This window comes from Sinocyclocheilus grahami, unplaced genomic scaffold, assembly GCF_001515645.1.
Source record: "Sinocyclocheilus grahami isolate Dianchi unplaced genomic scaffold, SAMN03320097.WGS_v1.1 scaffold310.1, whole genome shotgun sequence".
NCBI lineage: Eukaryota > Metazoa > Chordata > Actinopteri > Cypriniformes > Cyprinidae > Sinocyclocheilus > Sinocyclocheilus grahami.
In genome coordinates, this window is record NW_015505489.1 from 1125336 (window position 1) to 1143665 (window position 18330).

Sequence of the window (18330 nt, forward strand, 5' to 3'; positions counted from 1 at the left end):
CAGATGCATGCTTCACATCTTTATCATTCATCCTCAGCCGCTCCAAGGGGTCGCCTACCTACAAAATCCCAATTTAACCTTAATGCATGAAAAAGCATGGCTATGAATAAAAACACTTGCTCAGAAACCAACAGCTGACGTCTGAAATTTGCCTAATAGACAAAATATTATTTTACAATATTTGTGTGTGTGTGTGTGAGACAGGCCTCTTGGGGAACAAGAGCTGCATTTGGCACTAGTGTCAGATGGCTGAAAAAATAATCTCATAAAGGCTTAAAAAAAAGAGCTCTTTTTCTCCAAGGCATCACTGACAGCACGTCAGACCGGTGCAACAATGGGGAGAGATGTGGGTGGAAAGAGAGTGGGTGTGGGGGCAGAGAGATTTAGCATAAGAAAGACCCAGCATGAGAAAGGTGATGGGCCACCCTCAGGAAAAAGGGCAAAAAAAAAAAAAAAGAAAGACCACACATGAAAGAAAGCCGACATCTGTCCACCCACGCCAGAGACGAGCCTTCACAAATCAGGACATTTATTTGAGTCTTATGCATTAGAGAAGGAATCAAGTTATACAATTGAGATGTTAAAAAGCTACATTTTAAGGATTTTTTTGCCACAAATGATGTCAGACAAGTGTCCATGATTTTACGCAAATTAGATCTTAACAGTGACCTTTGGTCCATTGATTTTTGACAACCACATGATCTCTCTCATCACAATATAAGGGCTACATGCAGATTCTCAATCTTATTTTCCAGAAATAACTTATTCATAATCTGTATAATTTCATATATGGCAGTATGTCACTGACCGCATAAATGTCACACCACTAATAAGTGTAAATAAAATTTATTTATAATTTCATAGACCCCAAAACACAGACATATTTCTAACAGACTGCGACAGACAACCGTTTCTTGCTTGTCCCCCCCCCATCCATCCTGAGTTGCTGCAGCCTCATAAATAAAATAAAAAAATGTGTTTGTGCATGTTTTTGAGGGTTTGTGTAAGTGGAATCACTTGCGCTGTACTTGTGTAAAGGAGGAGGGGGTCTGTATGGGCTGTACAGGCTGGGATGACTGGAAGGGAAGTGGTTTCTTACGGAGGTCCGGGGAGGAGGCGGGCTTGACAGATGGGAGGAGCTGGTTCCGTTTGATGATCTGTAGCGCCAGCTGTGTGTTTCCTGTGGAAGCAACAATCACAGTTTTAAATGATTACTCAAAAAAAATTATAAATCGATCTGAAGTGACAAATAATTCCAGGTAAGAAAAGGTGACTGGCCACCCTCTGGAAGTACAGCGACATTTCCCAGCAGGCACTGTGTAATTACAATCTCTGTATGTGACTCACCGTTCTGCAGCTCTAGGTAGACGCCTAGTAAAATGGCTTCTGGAGGAATCTCCTTAGTGTTCACCATTGAAGCAGCCTACGTACAGAGATATCAGAAACAAATGGTTTGAAGACTGTTTAAACAGTGTATGCATCTAGTGTCCAGAGAGGATCATGTGTTTTTAAATGCATGGAAATAAAAAATTGACAGCTTAACATGAGAGGAGTGTTTACCTGATGGAGGCACTTGCGGGCTTTCTCGTACTCGCTCCTCAAGCAATACGCACTGCCCAGGTTGAAGAGCATTGTGGCCCGGGCAGAACTTACTGAGCTAGGGTAACATAAAGGCGTCTGCTTCCCTGCTGCAACACAAACCAAAATTAAAGAAATACATAATAAATAAGACTACATATTGTCTGACCCAACTCATCTCTGGTCTAATTGTGGACAATTAATCAGGGCATGTTATGTGTGTATATATATATATATATATATATATATATATATACATAAAGAAGTCTGTTATGCTCATCAAGGCTGCATTTATTTGATCAAAAGTACAGAAAAAAAAATGTAATCTTGCAAAATGTTATTACAATATAAAATAATGGTTTCTATTGTAATATACTTTAAAATATAATTTATTTATGTGATGCAAAGCTGAATTTCCATCAGCCATTACTCCAGTGTAAAGTGTCACATGATCCTTCACAAATCATTCTAATATGCTGATTTATTATCAGTGCTGGAAACTGTTGTGCTGCTTAATTATATATATATATATTTTTATTTTTATTTTTTTATTTATAAAAACGTGTACAAATGTTCAAAATGTTCATAAATATTCTTCATGTTTTTTTAAACAAATATCATGTACTCAATTTCAATAATAATAAAAAAAAAAAATTTACACAAAAATGCTTCACAGATTTTATATATAATATTATATAATAGAAATAGTTTTTTAAACTACAAAATCTGTTTTTTAAAGACATAATAACAATAAAATATTATTCAAAGGTTGCCTTTTCAAGAATTTGATCTTTTTAATGATAAAACATTTTTTCGATAAAAAAAAGATAAAATATAATTATTACTTTAAATCTCCTAAAAACATCAAAATGTATTTTTATTCATTTATCATATAAGAGGAATGAAGTGATTTAATAAATTAATCCATCCATCCATCTATCCAATAAATAAATCAATAATAATAATAACTTACAGGACTCCACAGGCTCCAGATCTCCTTTATCAGAACCTGTCATTAACAGCACAGAACTATGTCAGTAATCGCACATCACGTCCTTTGACATCTGTATATTTTGGTTATGTGTATGTTTTCATACCTTGGTCTTGTTCGCTGGAGGACACACCTAATGAGACATCAGTAACGTTCTCCGGGTTAAGATGTGCAATGGCATCAGAGATTCTGTCCAAAGAGATCAGGGCTTCAGCAGCATATAGGTGACCCAGGAACCTGAGAACATAAGCACCACACAACTCATTAAAAATTGAGCTGAATACATTATTTAAAGCCACTTCCCAAGTCAAAGACTACAGCTAAACTGACTGCTTTTCATTGAGTATTGCCCACTTAGTCTGAGCTTCATCTGTGTCTGGGAAATCTAGCTAAAATAAACCAAACCATTTACAATAAGTATCACAGTCTGGGATTCCAGGACATTTACAAAATGGGTGGGGGGGGTGGGGGGGGGGGGGGAACCTTGGGAGAAACCAGGCTCAGTTGGGTGGCCAGTTCTCGTCTGACCTTAATGAACAAGCAAAGTGTGATTTATGAACAGAAAACTTTTTTCTGTTTCTTGTTTTTCCCTAAGGACAAAAGAGTTGTCAGGCATAGGTAAGACTTTTTGTTTAACAGGTTGAACCAAACATTGAGCATCCCATCACTCAGGATTGGCCATTTTAGGAGGGTAAATATTTGCTGAATGTTGCAAGTGTTACAAGTGCAGGACCCATAAAAGATGTAAATCAGCCAGAAGAAGAGCCACAGACTCACTTGAGCGATCCTGAAAGCTTTGTCTGATTCAGGAGCTTTTCTGCATGATTAAGAGCCATTAAGTTGTCCCCAAGAGCAAGAGCCACATATGCACTGCAGGCTAGAATTGAGCACCTGTGAAGAGAGAGAGAGAGAGAGAGAGAGAGAGAGAGAGAGAGTCCAAAGAGAAGTAAGCAGATGGAACCGTTTTCAACACAAGGACAACATTATTTCATGGATTTTAGGTGATTCTTCACAGGCCTTATTGAAGAAAAAAAGAGAGAAGCCATGAGTGTACAGCAGCCATAACAAACCCAACCACAGGAAATGTGTCAAATGCCCAAATCATTTAGAAAACACACTCAGAGGTAGTCAGGGTATTGGTATTTGTTTTTAAAATTGAAGACTTTAATACCTTTTGTTTAAAAACACGCACAAATAAAATTTATACTTGTGTCCCTTCAGAACAAACCCATACAATCTCAAAATAAATCATGTGTCTCATATTCTTTTACTTATCATATTTTCCAGAATGTCACTTTTTTTTTTTCAAAATGTTCATAAATATTCTTCATGAAATGTCATACATCTGAAATGTGCTGTGCACACATGATAGATGTCGAATGATAGAGGTAAGCTAAGCTTATTTAAATAAATTTACTATTTGTTTGTAAATGTTTTGGTTTATTCACCAATATTTTACATTACTTTTTTAAATGTAATAATACATTGGCACATACATACTCAACATATTCAGTATATACTGTACATATGCACCAACATACCAATATGATTTGATATAATCAGATAAATCGCAGTGTTTTTTTAAATCTGATTGAGCCATCAATCTGATCTCTTAACAGATTATTTTACTGCATTTAAACATAGCCAATGATCAATATTTGCTGTAAGCAAAAATGTGCAATGCATTCCAAAAACCAGGGGAAAATAATGTGTCCAATGACAGGATTGTTTCTGGTGACCAGTCATTTTTCTTCAGCCAGTTAAAAATACAAACACATGTCTGGAGCTTTATGTGTAGTACAAACAACTATGAAAAGCAATCATTTACAAATGGTAATATTTATATGCAATATGTATATGGTAATATTTATGAATCTTGGGTGAACAGGCAGCCCACTAAAATGGGGACAGTCCCATCTGGTCACCCTAACTATACCCAGCAACATTTTTACATTTCGACAACATCTGTGCTATTATGTCTACCAGTAACTGTACAAAAAAACATATAAAATTGATATATTTAGGTTTTGAATTAAAGTCAGTGAAAAATTTTTTTTTGATTTTTTTAGGCAATTTTGCTTGCAGAATGAGAATGAGTCCAGATGAGTTATTTTCCATAATAGTCCATTTGTTTGCAAATTTGTTCAGCTTTTTAAATTCAATCTTGATGTGAACGGGCTATAACAATTGTGGGCACATATGCACTTGCGTATTAAAACTTACTTCAAAGAAAACTGTTTTGAATATAATCTTTGCTGAGTTTCCTAAATGCCAAGCTTTGTTACAAATGCCACATAAGAGGGTAAGAATGGGTAGAAGAAAAGAGGGGGAAACAGAGAAATGCTCAACAGTCTGAGTGGCTGCCTGTGACACAATAGCCTGCAGGATTCCAGGAAGAGCCTTTTGAGTAAATGGTGCTTGGGCTCGTAAAAGTGTCAGTGTATCAGGGTGTCAGTGCAGGGTCAACACAATCCACACACCACACCCCTTCCCTTCACAGGGAACCCACGTCCGGCCAGCCCTCTGGAGCAGACTGTCTCGCTGGATCAAAGATGGGGGAAGGGGTTCTAATCAATTCCTGAGGCAAAAGTAATGTGGGAGTGAATGGTGAAGTGGGTGCATAAAATAAGAGAGAGGTGTATCGTGGGAGCGTAATCGACGTAATCAGCGTTATTTACACTTAGGGGAAAGCGTGCGTATGTGTTGTGATGCTCTAAAATGGCGGAAGATGTAACTCAGGGGAGAATTGTTGAATAAATTATGTTATTTTTGTTTTCTTTACGCTCAAAAAATATTCTCGTAGCTTTGCAAAACTGAAGTTGAGCCACTGATGTCACATGGACTGTTTTACCGATGTCCTTACTACGTTTCTGGACCTGGGAACATTACAGTTGTGTTGCTGTCTATGCAGGGTCTGAGAGCTCTCACATTTCATCAAAAATATTTTAATTCGTGTTCCGAAGATGAACAAAGGTCTTTTGGGTTTGGAACGACATGAGGGTGAGCAATTAATGACAGAATTTTCAATTTTGGGTGAACCATCCCTTTAAATTAGCAACTGTTGCATTTTATGTTGTTAATACAGACTAAAGTGTATTAAATTAATCTATTTCTAAACTGTTAAGATCATATTAGTAAAGGGAACTTGAAGGTGGGACTTCACATATGCTGGCTATGTTCACAATAGCATAATACCATTTGTGACCAAATTTGTTACAATGTGCAGTATTCAGACCTGATTCCTGAAATACTGCACAATGCTCTTCTTGACCAGTGTGATGAATAAACTGGAAGAATTATCAGCTGTCATTTATTTTTGGCTCATAATTTATATGGCAAAAGTGAAGATGTTTTATTAGAAGAAAATCAATGTAAAAATGTAGCCATTTATAACAAAATAAACATGCTGAGGTCATGTGACAAATGTAGCATACTACTGCTTGAAACGTGTATTGTATATATTGTGTTCTGCTTCACATTCTATTTTTAATACAGTGGGTGTAGAAAAGAATCACCCCCCTTTAAAATAATCACATTTTGTTGCTTTGCAGCCTGAAATGAAAAAGGGCACAGTTTTTGTTTTATCCAGCTGAATTTAGTCAGTGCAAATTATAACATCCAAGTGAAAGATATACAGTTGGGAAAATATGTATTTGATCCCCTGCTGATTTTGTAAGTTTGCCCACTTAAAAAGAAATGAAGGGGCTGTAATTTTTATGGTAGGTTTATTTTAACAGAGAAAGACAGAATATGAACCAAAAATCCAGAAAAAAACACATAACATAAAAGGTTAGAAATTGATTTACATTTCAGTGAGTCAAATAAGTATTTGATCCCCAACCAACCAGCAAGAATTCTGGCTCCCACAGATCGGTTATATGCCCATGTGGAACACGGATTAGTCCTGCCACTTTAAGAAGTTACTCCTAATGCCAGCTCATTAGGTGTATAAGACACCTGTCCACACAATCTGTATCTTCCATTCCAACCTCTCCCACCACCATGGGCAAGACCAAAGACCTGTCAAAGGATGTCAGAAACAAGATTGTAGATCTGCACAAGGATGGAATGGGCTACAAGACCATCAGCAAGAAGCTTGGTGAGAAAGAGACAACTGTTGGTGCGATTATTCGGAAATGGAAGAAATACAAAACAACCATCAATCGGCCTCGGTCTGGAGCTCCGTGCAAGAGTAAAATCTTGGATGAGAACCTCCTTCCCTCAGCCAGAACACTGAAGATGGGTCATGGATAGGTCTTCCAGCATGACAATGACCCGAAACATACCAAGGCAACAAAAGAAGAAGCACATTAAGGTCATGAAGTGGCCTAGCCAGTCTCCAGTCCTCAATCCTATAGAACATCTGTGGAGGGAGCTGAAACTTTGAGTTGCCAAATGATAGCCAAGAAACCTTAAGGATTAAGAGAGGATCTGTAAAGAGGAGTGGATCAAAATCCCTCCTGAGATGTGTGCAAACCTGGTGACCAACTACAAAAAACATCTTACCTCTGTGCTTGCCAACAAGGGTTTCTGCACCAAGTACTAAGTCATATTTTGCATGGGGATCAAATACTTATTTCACTCACTGAAATGCAAATACATTTTTACCTTTATATAATGTGTTTTTTCAGGATTTTTTGGTTGATATTCTGTGTCTATCTGTTAAAATAAACAAACTAGTTTAAACTCTACAATATTTTCCCCACTGTAACACCAACATGTCAGAAAAAAAAGAAAGAAAAAAAACAATCACCGAGTTGGAAAAAGGATCACCCCCCTTCCTAAAAATGATTTGTAAACTCAATCAGGTGTAGCTAATCAACTTCTCAATGGCAAACAAATCCATTTGACTTTCAACTGTGATCAGCTGTGGTCATTTTGATTAGCTCAGCATGAAAAGAGCTTTCCTGGAGCATTTCAGTCCTTGGTAGTGCAACTGAAGCAAACAATCAACTCTGGGTGGTAAGGCACTGTCAAAAGATCTCCGGGATAAAGTTGTGGACAGGCACAAGTCAGGAGATGGATACAAAAAAAAATTTTTTATTAAATAAAAAAATAATAGGCTTTATCAATGCCTAGAAGCACAGTGAAGTATATTATTAAGAAGTGGAAGGTATTTGGTACAACACAGATCCTCCTTGGATCAGGACGTCGTTCCAAACTGGATGAAAGAGCCGAAGGAAACTGGTCAGAGAGGCTACCAAGAGGCCAACAGCAACTCTGAAGCAGCTGCAGGAATTTTTGGCAAAGAGTGGTCATTGTGTGCATGTGACAACAAGATCACAAATTCTCCACAAATGTGGCTTGTATGGGAGGGCTGCAAGAAAAATGCCACATGCAGTCACGACTGAGCTTTGCCATTCTAATTTGAAGATTCTGAGGCAAAACTGAGCACACAGTGGTTGAAGGAGAAAAAGATGAATGTCCTTGCACTGCCTAGCCAGAGTCCAAACTTAAACCCCACTGAAAATCTGAGGAATGACTTGAAGACTGCAGTCCACAAACGGTCACTAGGGGTGGGCGATAAGGGCAAAAATGAATATCTCTGTATTTTTTGGCTGATTTGCGCTATACGTTATATATCTTGGTATTTTCATCGATATGAACACACGCAGCCTTTCAGTCAAAGCATATGACGGGCCGAGCCACTTAAACTAATATGCGAAACATAACTATAAACTACGTCTTACCAGTTTTTAAAGGCCTTAATATAAAACTAATCACATTTTTAGAACAAATTGGATTATACACTTTCTCTGCAGCAGCTCAGTCTGTGTCCTCCGCTATATTTTCAGATGCGCTCGTATCAAACTAATGTATATCGATATAAACGGTATTGCCTCATATCGAATCGCTTATTTAAAAAATATCGATATATCGTACAAACTCGATATACCGCCCAGCCCTAACAGTCACCATCAAATTTAACTGTACTTGAGCACTTCTTCAAAGAAGAGTGGGCAAATATTGCAAAGTCTAGATGTGCAAAGTTAGTAGAGACATATCCCAACAGACTAAAGGCTGTAATTAAAGCAAAAGGTGGTTCAACAAAATACTGACTTTTTCCAACTCAGTGATTCAGTTTTTTTTTGTTTTTTTGACATGTTGGTATATATCTTTCACTTGGATCTTATAAGTTGTACGGAGTAAATACAGCTGGATAAAACAAAAACTGTGTCCATCTTCATTTCAGGCAGCAAAGCAACAAAATTTGATTATTTTAAAGGGGGGCGTTTCTTTTCTATACCCACTGTATATGATAAATACTGTTTATATAACAAAAACAACGTTTCTCATGAGTCAGGCAATATGTGTTTAAAAAATAAAAATAAAGTTTAAGATTTAAACGTGGCCCAATGGAGGATTCAGCTTTCTGATCGGGCAAGTGCCCCCTTGAGGAAAAAGTGATTTTCATTTGCTTAAAACAAGAAAAGGAAATCTGTCAATGGGGTAAGATAAGAAGCTTAATTTAAAGGGAAAGCACATTTATTTTTCTTACCCCTTTTGTAAATATTTATTCTTGTTTTAAGCATAAACGCCCTTAAATTTGATTTAACATAAGACTTAGTATCTTATGTCATTTTGCTTCTGAAGTAAATGTTTCTTGATTTAAGAATGTTTATTTGTACTGGACAACAACATCAGCCACACAATTGGCTGAGCCAAATCAAATGTTAAAAGTCATTCAAATCTTCTTCAGGCTAATTTTATGATATGAGAGAAATTTATTCCAGAAAAGTCTCCAGTAACCTCACCTGAGATTCTCCACCTCCTGCTTTCTCAAGGGTGATGAGGGGGCAGCAGGAATGAACTTGTCTCCCTCTTGAGTCTTCCCACTGTCAGCCAAAGAAAAAATATTAAAGGGTGAAAAGAGTTTATCTGTTAAGTTCTTTAATGTGCAAATTAAATCTTCTACTGCATTCAATCTAGTTTGGGATCTGTTATTGTCAGCATTGGTGTTGCATGCATGTATAAACATGTACCTGCAGGCATCACTGGTCTCGCTGCCGCTTTCTGTGCTGCCTGACTGACTGCAGCTCTTGGAGCCGTTGTCAGGTTTGCTATCGTGCTGTTGGTGCTCTGGGAGCAAGAGCAAAGCGTTACGCAGACAGATCGCTGCAAACTCCATACTGGCCACTGGGATTGCTGCTGACTGGCCCTCACTGCACACAAACACAAATGGGTAAATCCATTTTAGCATGCCAAGTGCATCAGAAAGACTTTTTACTATGGATTTTTAATAAGGTTGAAACCTAAAAGGCATGATACGGCTCTGTAAGAAATCACTTAATGACTTTAAATGCTGCTTCTGTGAAGAAAAGCAACAGGATGACACCTTCTGGAGACACTGTGACATTACAATATTTTCAGCAATTTGAAGTGTAGTCACACTGCTCCAACCAGGCAGACAACACCATTATTAACTAGTAAATGTCAAGGCCCATTAGGTTGAATCACTCTTCCTCACCTGTAGATGGTGTTCTGTGCGGACTGTGATGCTAAAACAATCTTGCGATGATAGCCCTGCCCAACAACAGCCTGCACAATCCCCTTTTTACTGGGTAAACCTTTTGTTTCCTGCTCCGAGCTCTGAAGGAAGCAAAAAAGGTCATAAATACATGCATCACCATCTGAAATAGTTATACTGTAAATTGTTTTGGTGTGGAAAAACTGGAAACGGTGATAATTTTTTTTCCCTTCAGGATTCTTTGATTCCTGAAGATTCTTTTGATTCTTTGAATTTTTCCTTCCTTCCTTACAAAAACAAACCATCAATAAAAATAAAAACCGATTAATTTCTTATTAAAAAAAAAATTATAATCTTACTGACACCAAACTTCTGAACGCCAGTGTAAGTGTTCAACCTGTTTGAGTACACCAAGTTTTTCCAAAGGTCTTTCATACTAATTTTTAAATACATATGTGGGTTAATGTCTGTACCCCTTTATTAGCTGTGATGCAGCATTCTGCCAGTCTGAGCCAGAGTCGAGGGTTTGAGTGATACACCTGCACTGCCTCCATCAGACACTCAAACGCTGCCAGCGGTCGGCCGATATGAAGTAACTGAATCCCACAGTTATACAGCAGTTCATAGCGCTTATTAGCTAACAGAGCACACATGGGGATGCCTGTGAACTTCTTAGCTGCTGTGGGGAAAAAAGAATTAATTAACAAGCTGCAAAACATCAATTTCTTATACAGTTTGCAAAAATATGCATATATATCTATTATCACACTGAGAGGTGTGGTCTATCACAGAGCCCGTTGTATGATCTGGCATGTAAAAGGTCATTATTTCGCTTACCCTGCCCATTACTGCCATCACCAAGTTGGGCGCATACGTGGTCATTTTCTTGAAGTGCTTTTTTAAAGTAAAAAAGACCCAGATTGTGCTTCCCCATGGCAAAATGGATACAACCAAGATTATTCCAGAACATACACCTCACGCATTCACCTTTAAATGGAGAAGACAAATCTGAATAAAAATATTCCAGGAAAGAAAACTTTTTGATTAATGAATAAGGTTTTTAACAAAACATGTATTGACATTTCTACTGTGTATTTTGCATGCTTGGTATCACTTCTTGGAGCAAAACATTAATTGATTATAGTGTACAAACAATGATTATAGTGTACAAATATCTCAGATAAAACCAAAAAAGAAATGTTTGGAGATTAGAATGGGAATCTTTTCTTTTTAAAGCATATATGTGTGGTTTTTAACTGGGTACCTGTTTTCAAGGGTCCTGGATGCTCTGCGATATTTGAACTGTTGAGGAGTTTCACAGCTTTACGATAATTTCCCCTCAAATACTCAAAATTACTCTTCAGGAAGAGTGAGGGCGCAGACTGAAGGAGAAATGTGCAAATACAGTCAGCCGACAAAAGTTACATTACAAGTGTATTACATGTGCAGGTAAACCTGAGCAACATTTACAGTATGTACGTAATGCGTGAATCAGTTGGTTGTGAATCTACTCACATTTCCAGATGTGTTCATCACAGATTTGATTTCCCGTTTACAGGCCTTCAGTGACTTCATCTGGATATAGGCTCGCACTTTATACTGCACACACACAATGTTTAGACATACTGTTGTTGCTCATGATTATTTGATGATCAGCATACATTGTAGCATTTTAGATTCAAATTTAGCTTTCTGAACATATTCAACTTAACTAATTAACAGTTTAACTCTATCACAAACCTTTATTATTTCAAGTTATGCTGAATCTTAATGCTGTAAATTGGCACAGCTCTCACCTGGTGCATCTTTGATTTAGCTGCCTCGATCATAGCTGTGAACTCTGCTTTCAGAGAAGAAGACTCCTTATTTGCGCTGTAGGTACTCTGTAAAGGACACATGATCCCAAAAAGTTAAAAGTCGAGAGAACAGAATCTGGAGCAACAACTCTCAATTTATCATCTCACAAAACTGGCATATTAACCCATTCTTTACTTTCTAGAGCATGGTCTGATGAGCTACAGCCAGAGGCCAAATTTTACAAACACTGACTGATAATTCAAAATGCTTTCTATCACTTTGGCAAATGAATATGTAAGGTACACTTCTGTTCAAAGGTTTGAAAGCAGTAAGATTTATATTTGAAAGAAATTAGTATATTTATTAAGCAAGGATGCATTAATAACACTTTAGATTAGGGAACGCTATACTAGTTGCTTATTAGCATATTGGCTGTTTATTAGCACTTATAAAGCACATATTAATGCCTTATTTTGCATGACCATATTCTATATCCCTTAACCCTAATACCCAAACATAACTACTACACTACTACAATTACCTTAATATCAATAAGCGGCAAATTAGGAGTTTATTAAGGGAAAACTCTTAGTTAATAATGAATATGTGTTCCCCTAATCTAAAGCGTTACCAACTTATCAAAAGTGACAGTTAAAATGTATGTTACAAAAAATGTTAGAACATATTTTCAAAAAGATGTTGTTCTTTTGAACTTCCTGTATAAATAAATAAAATATATGAATATTAAATATCAATATATAGTTTTTATTCAGTTCTATGCAACAGAATCTGATTTAACAGATTTTTTTTTTTTTATTACTATCCAAATAAAGCATGTGCGCAGAGCACTGTGTCAGGAGAGGGTAGCCCAGTACAGCTGTTACAGCACGGTAGTGCTATTGCGAACAGGAACAAGCATACTACATAGAAATTTAGAAATAGAAATAGCAGACTTTGCTTTTCCGGTGAGCATGAGCAGTGCATGATTGTAAAGTGCTTTGGGTGTACAGCAATACACAATAAAGCGTTATAGAAATCCCTCTTTCATTCATTCATCAATACATGATTGGAGCATTCATACGGGCCGTGAGCAACTCAACGGAACGCACATTCATAGAGTGGAATATTGAGTGGAGCGTCACTGCGCAGGGACAACAGCTAGAGGGAGAATGAAACCTGCGTGCTAAACACTGTGAGGCACACCATATATTTTTGGCCAAAAACCGAAAATGCCATTTTCAGCGGCCAAAATTTCGGTGCATCCCTAGTTAAAATGCACTTTTTGTTAAATTACACTAGGGCTGCACGATAAATCGCATGTGCATGCGCATCTTGTCAGAAAGCCGGTACTGTAATCGGCGGTAAATCTCCATCACCTGCGGGCTTTCACATTGAGCAGCATTAACTACACAGAGCAGTTGTTCACTGACGAGCTGCGCAAAACCCCGTTCATATTCATATTTTTTTGCGCAGCTCGTCAGTGAACAACGGCTCTGTGTAGTTAATGCTGCTCAATGTGAAAGCCCGCACGTGATGGAGATTTACCGCTGGTTACAGAACCGGCTTTCTGACAAGATGTGCATTAAATATCACATGCGATTTACTTTAAAAATTCTAGTGAGAATAAAAAAAAATGTAAATGATTGGGAAGAGCCATATATCTCTCACCTCTCCTTTGCCATTTTTGCTGTTCCCATCCTTCACAGTGAGCTTCTCCAGCACAGCCAACAGGTGCAGTGCCTTCTCTGGCTGGAAGGTGAGCAGGTATAGATCCACCAACAAGAAACAAACGGCCTGGGCAAACTTTTCTTCTAGGACAGAGAAACCCATCAAGCCATGCCACACTACTGCACCAGACCAGTTAAAACACTAAATACTTTTGGTGCTAGTCCAAGTGCAGTAAAAAAAAAAAACCTTCATTGTTCAACACTCTACTGTACAAGAAGTTTTCATTTGCATTCTGAAACATACCAAAAGGTAAAAAAAATCAAATGGAGGAAAGATAGTTGAACACATTTTTTTCACAGTGTTTCAGGAATCTATTAGATTTTTTTATTGTTAGTTTAAACAAAAAGACTTGAGCAGTGAGTCTACCGCAATCAAAAAGCGTGAAAAAGAAAGAAGTGAGCCCATACATTTTTGTTTATGGATGAAAAATTTGCCAAACAGAATAAAAAATAAAAAAGTTACAAATATGTACAATAATATGTTTCATATTAAAGGACTATGAAAAGATTGGGGGGTGTTTAAGTAGCCTATTAATTGGACCTAAATTACTTAACCAATTCAAAAGAATACACTGTAAAAAAAAAAACAGTAACATTTACGGTAAAAAACGGCAGCTGTGGTTGCCGGAATTTTACCGTCAAAAATATGGTAGCAACGTTTTAGGTTTTACGGTTTTAACTTAAATTTACAGTTAAATACCGTAATTTCGTTAACTGATATAATGTTAATATACCAACCTATAGGAGTACTTAAATCTGTTTCGTACATTTGTAATACACTGATAACCAGCAAATGCCGGTGGTGATGAGAAAGTCACATGATGAACCAAAGCCCATCACAAGCAGCTTTTAAATAATAACATATATAGAAGGTGCAGTGTCATTCTCACAAACACTAAACACCATCATGGTAACACACATGAAACTGAAATAATGCAATAAACATTCATTTAACAACATTAGGTGCAACACACAACCCTAATGTACACAACAGTTAAGAAAAAACTAAGAAGAAACATAATTATTTCAACAAAAAAATATCAAATTTCAAATGTAACGCAGGGAATTCTGGGGATGTCAATTTACGGTTATTCCCTGTAAATTATACGGTCTTTTTCACTTCCAAAAATGGTATACTAAAATATAAAATTTAAAAAATACAAAATAATTGGTAATTACAAAGGGAGACATTTTGAGATAAACTAATAAGTAAATATAGCACCGGTTACAAGAACTTGGGAATGTTTTCAAAGAGAGACAAAGTTAAATGTCATGTATTGATAAGATAACCTGATTCGGAGTCATCTTTGGTGACAAATCTGGACACAATTTATAGAAAGATTGTTACTGAAAACAGATCTGCAGCATACATCTTTTGGTTACATCTAGACTCACTGGTCTTTTACAAAGGCCTTAGAACATATCTGAAATTCACATAGAAACCACTGTCAATAGTATCAAAGAAATTTAACACTCCGTCTCTGTCCACTGTTAAAACAACAAGCCACGAGAGGGTCCTGTACAATGATTTTACCACATGTGTGTTCTTAGGACAGACTTGATTCTATGTGAATCACAATTCCTCATTAGCGTAGATACGTAGCCAATTAGAGTAGAATTTTGACTGTATTCTTAAATTCTTAAATCTGCATTCACTATGGTATGCTAATATTTTACAAAATGCAAATGAAAAAAGTATGTCATTTTCCATAATGGATTATTATCTTATAGATTCTCCAAGGTAGTACCTGCCACGCAGGGACTACATCTGAAATTTAGGCTATGTTCACACTGTCAGTTTTTGGGATTGACAGATTTGAAATATCCCCTTCACACAGCAGCTTACAGTAGTGCCTGTATAAACGTGCAACAGGAGGCAAGCCCATATTCTTTACCAGTAAGCATAGCGGCAGTGTCCAAAGTAATATCAAAGATGGCAATGTCCATAAAACTGAATAGCCTTTTCACTTTCCGAAATATATGAGTCCAGTCGAGCTGTGAGTCCATCCATCAAATCTTCAATAATCGACAGCAGCTTTTATATTTGGGTGGAGAACAGTGACTGGATGTAAACCTTCAGATGACACATTATCTGTGTGTCTGTGTTATGAGTTATGAAACCACACATGAAAACCCGCAAAATATGACAGACATGCATTTGAGCACTAAAGTGGCTCTCTTGCACTGTATAACATGACAGACAACTACCGTATTGGCCCGGATATAAGACGACCCTGATTATAAGATGACCCCACTTTTCCAGATGTACCTTTTGGAAAAAGGCTTTTTAAAAACCAAATCTTGGTCTTTCTCAGTAAAACACATTTTGTCTTCAATTATTTTCATATTGCATATTTTTCCTATTTTAATTTTTGTTTTGAAAGTATGGTTAAAAACTGGTAAAATGTACCAACAATCAGATTAAAAAAATATACACTTTTTGATATACCATAAAAACAAAAAAACAGGTAGCCCATCTGAATTAGGACATTTAGGCTATCCATCTAATATTAGCCTACCAAAATCTTATTAACAGTAGAAGTTAAATCTTACTGTAGTCTTCAAATCTGGGTACTGTCTTACGTTTTAAAATCACAAAGGGAGTTTGGTCCCATCAGGCTAACGTGACAGTCACGACTCATGCAGCTGTAAGGTTTTCTTTTTCTTTTGTTTTTACTCTTGATCTTTACAACACGCATTACATTATGTATTTCATGGCACACTCGTTTTATGCGTATTTGGCACCACCTATTGTTGTGGGTGTATTATTGACATGTCAAAGTCTAGACCCTGAATATAAGACGACCGCGTTTTTTCAGATGTATTTCCAAGAAAAAAACATTGTCTTATATTCGGGTCAATACGGTAGTTGTTATCCAGGCCAGTTCTATTCACACAGCATGGGTTTTCGGAGAATGCAGTTGTGAATCCTGAAAATGTAAAGGTGTGAGTCTGGTTAGGGAATGCGGTTGTCACTCCCATAAATAACCATAATGTATGCGAACGTAACTATATTAAGGACTCAATTATCAGTCAGTATTCTGCTGCTGTGTAAACATGGTCTTAGTTTCAAGTTACAGTAATACTGTTACAGTATAAATATCGACAGTATATAATTGTCAGCCAACAAATAAACTGTCCCAAATTAGATGTTGTGTTTCATATCAAATGTTGCATGTTCCAGATGTTTCATTTGTATTCTTCATGTAGGCCACACAAGTGTCAAACTCCTGTCCTGGAGCACCACTGTCCAGCTGAGTGTAGCTCCAACCAGCTCCAAAACACCTGCGTGGAAGTTTCAAGTAATCCTAAATAGTAATGTTAGGTTCTTGAACGAATCGTTATTTTGAGCCGGTTCACAAATTGAACTGAATCGAACTTTAGTTCCGGGTTGATGACGCAGGACGCACAGCCGAAGTAGCACGTCCAACTCAAAAAGAACCGAATGAGCCGGTTCGACCAACTGTCGAAGCTTGCCGAGGATTACCGAGGACTCAACAAGAACCGAATGAGCCGTGGCGAAGTTTGCCGAGGATTACCGAAGAATCTGATGAGTGAGTTGACGATACTGTGCAAGCCTGATGAGCGTACTGGAAATATGCTTGTTTATTATGGCTGTTATTAATTTACATTTTATTAAAACCTGCAAAAACCTTTCTTTCGTGTGATGTAAATAAATTTTACAATAGTTTATTGTCATGGGCGGTGCTAGGGAGGGGCTAGCAGGTGCTTCAGTACCCCCAAGAAAGACAAAAGCACCCCCATAGCACCCCCACAGATTTTTTCCTGGAATCAGTTATATACAAGGAGTAGCCTTTTGTATTTAATAATAAAAAATAAAAAAAAGCATTTGACTCCTTACGCATGCAACTCGTGCAGTGCAATAACGACATGATTTGCAGCTGTCGCACTTTTTGTATCGCATTTTATTTTAAAAACGGAGCGCTAAGTAGGCCTGCCCCGAATAAAGATTTTTCTAGTCAACTAGTCGCATGTTTTATTAAATTGATTAATATAATAATATATTAACCATCCTTTAATATATAGGCAGGCGTATTAGGCTATAGCCTATTCCGCGCTCAAGCTCGCGCATAAAGCAATTGCCTCAAAGTATCAGCAAAGTGATTATAATGTGTAGGGGGAAAAGAAGACATTTTAATTATTTGTTAATAAACTAGTGCTTTCTGAGTCAGTGTCGGGTGCAAAGATGAAGTTGCCGAATGCCGACACTGACTCGCCATCTCCACATGGACGTGCCTTTAATAGAAATGCAGCTTTTCATAAGGACTACAAAATTAAAGAATATTACAAAATCGAGTGGGCGAGTTTTCCTTATATTTATTTTATTATTGATATAAAAATAATAATAATAACCTGTTTTGGTAATATTTACTATTAATTGCAGGACTCCAGACTGCGACCATTTTTTCTGCCTGTGTGACTAAACTTTGTGAGCGGTCGCACTGGCACGACCACCGCGTTGTTCAACTCATAAGCCCTGCCATTTCTGTTGTAAACAAAACAGACAATTATCTTTTATTGTAAAACGTGACAAGATCACGAAATCGAAAGTGAAAACATCCGAAGCCCTGCTTATAACACAGCAAAAGTGGAACTCCCATTCACAAAATATCAAATCATAAATAATAGGCTACTACTGATGAAAAAGAACGGGTTGAATGTTAACCACGTTCGTTTCCATATAACTATAAACAATGATATAAGTTAATCAGCATGCATTGATTAATCCCATGGTGTAGCAAAAAAAA

The 18330-nt window shown here is 37.1% G+C and overlaps 1 protein-coding gene across 1 annotated transcript; it reads right to left on the reverse strand.

Moving 5' to 3' along the window:
* Window positions 1–923: 923 nt before the first annotated feature.
* On the reverse strand, window positions 924–13664 carry LOC107601657 (CCR4-NOT transcription complex subunit 10-like). Its single transcript, XM_016293912.1, has 15 exons — window positions 13503–13664; window positions 11834–11920; window positions 11553–11636; window positions 11302–11419; window positions 10875–11024; window positions 10511–10716; window positions 10038–10159; window positions 9553–9732; window positions 9325–9405; window positions 3347–3460; window positions 2676–2806; window positions 2552–2587; window positions 1561–1688; window positions 1348–1423; window positions 924–1180 (listed from the first exon to the last, which is right to left on the reverse strand). The coding sequence occupies exons 1-15, from the start codon at window positions 13662–13664 to the stop codon at window positions 1014–1016; spliced, it is 1842 nt and encodes a 613-aa protein (XP_016149398.1). The 3' UTR covers window positions 924–1013.
* Window positions 13665–18330: the final 4666 nt, after the last annotated feature.

Coding starts and splice junctions, on each gene's coding strand:
- LOC107601657 (XM_016293912.1), bottom strand. CDS start 13,664: ATGGGTTTCTCTGTCCTAGAAGAAAAGTTTGCCCAGGCCGTTTGTTTC. Junction 11,921..13,502: donor GCAAAAATGGCAAAGGAGAG/GTGAGAGATATA, acceptor TGTCCTTTACAG/AGTACCTACAGCGCAAATAA. Junction 1,181..1,347: donor CTACCTAGAGCTGCAGAACG/GTGAGTCACATA, acceptor TTGCTTCCACAG/GAAACACACAGCTGGCGCTA.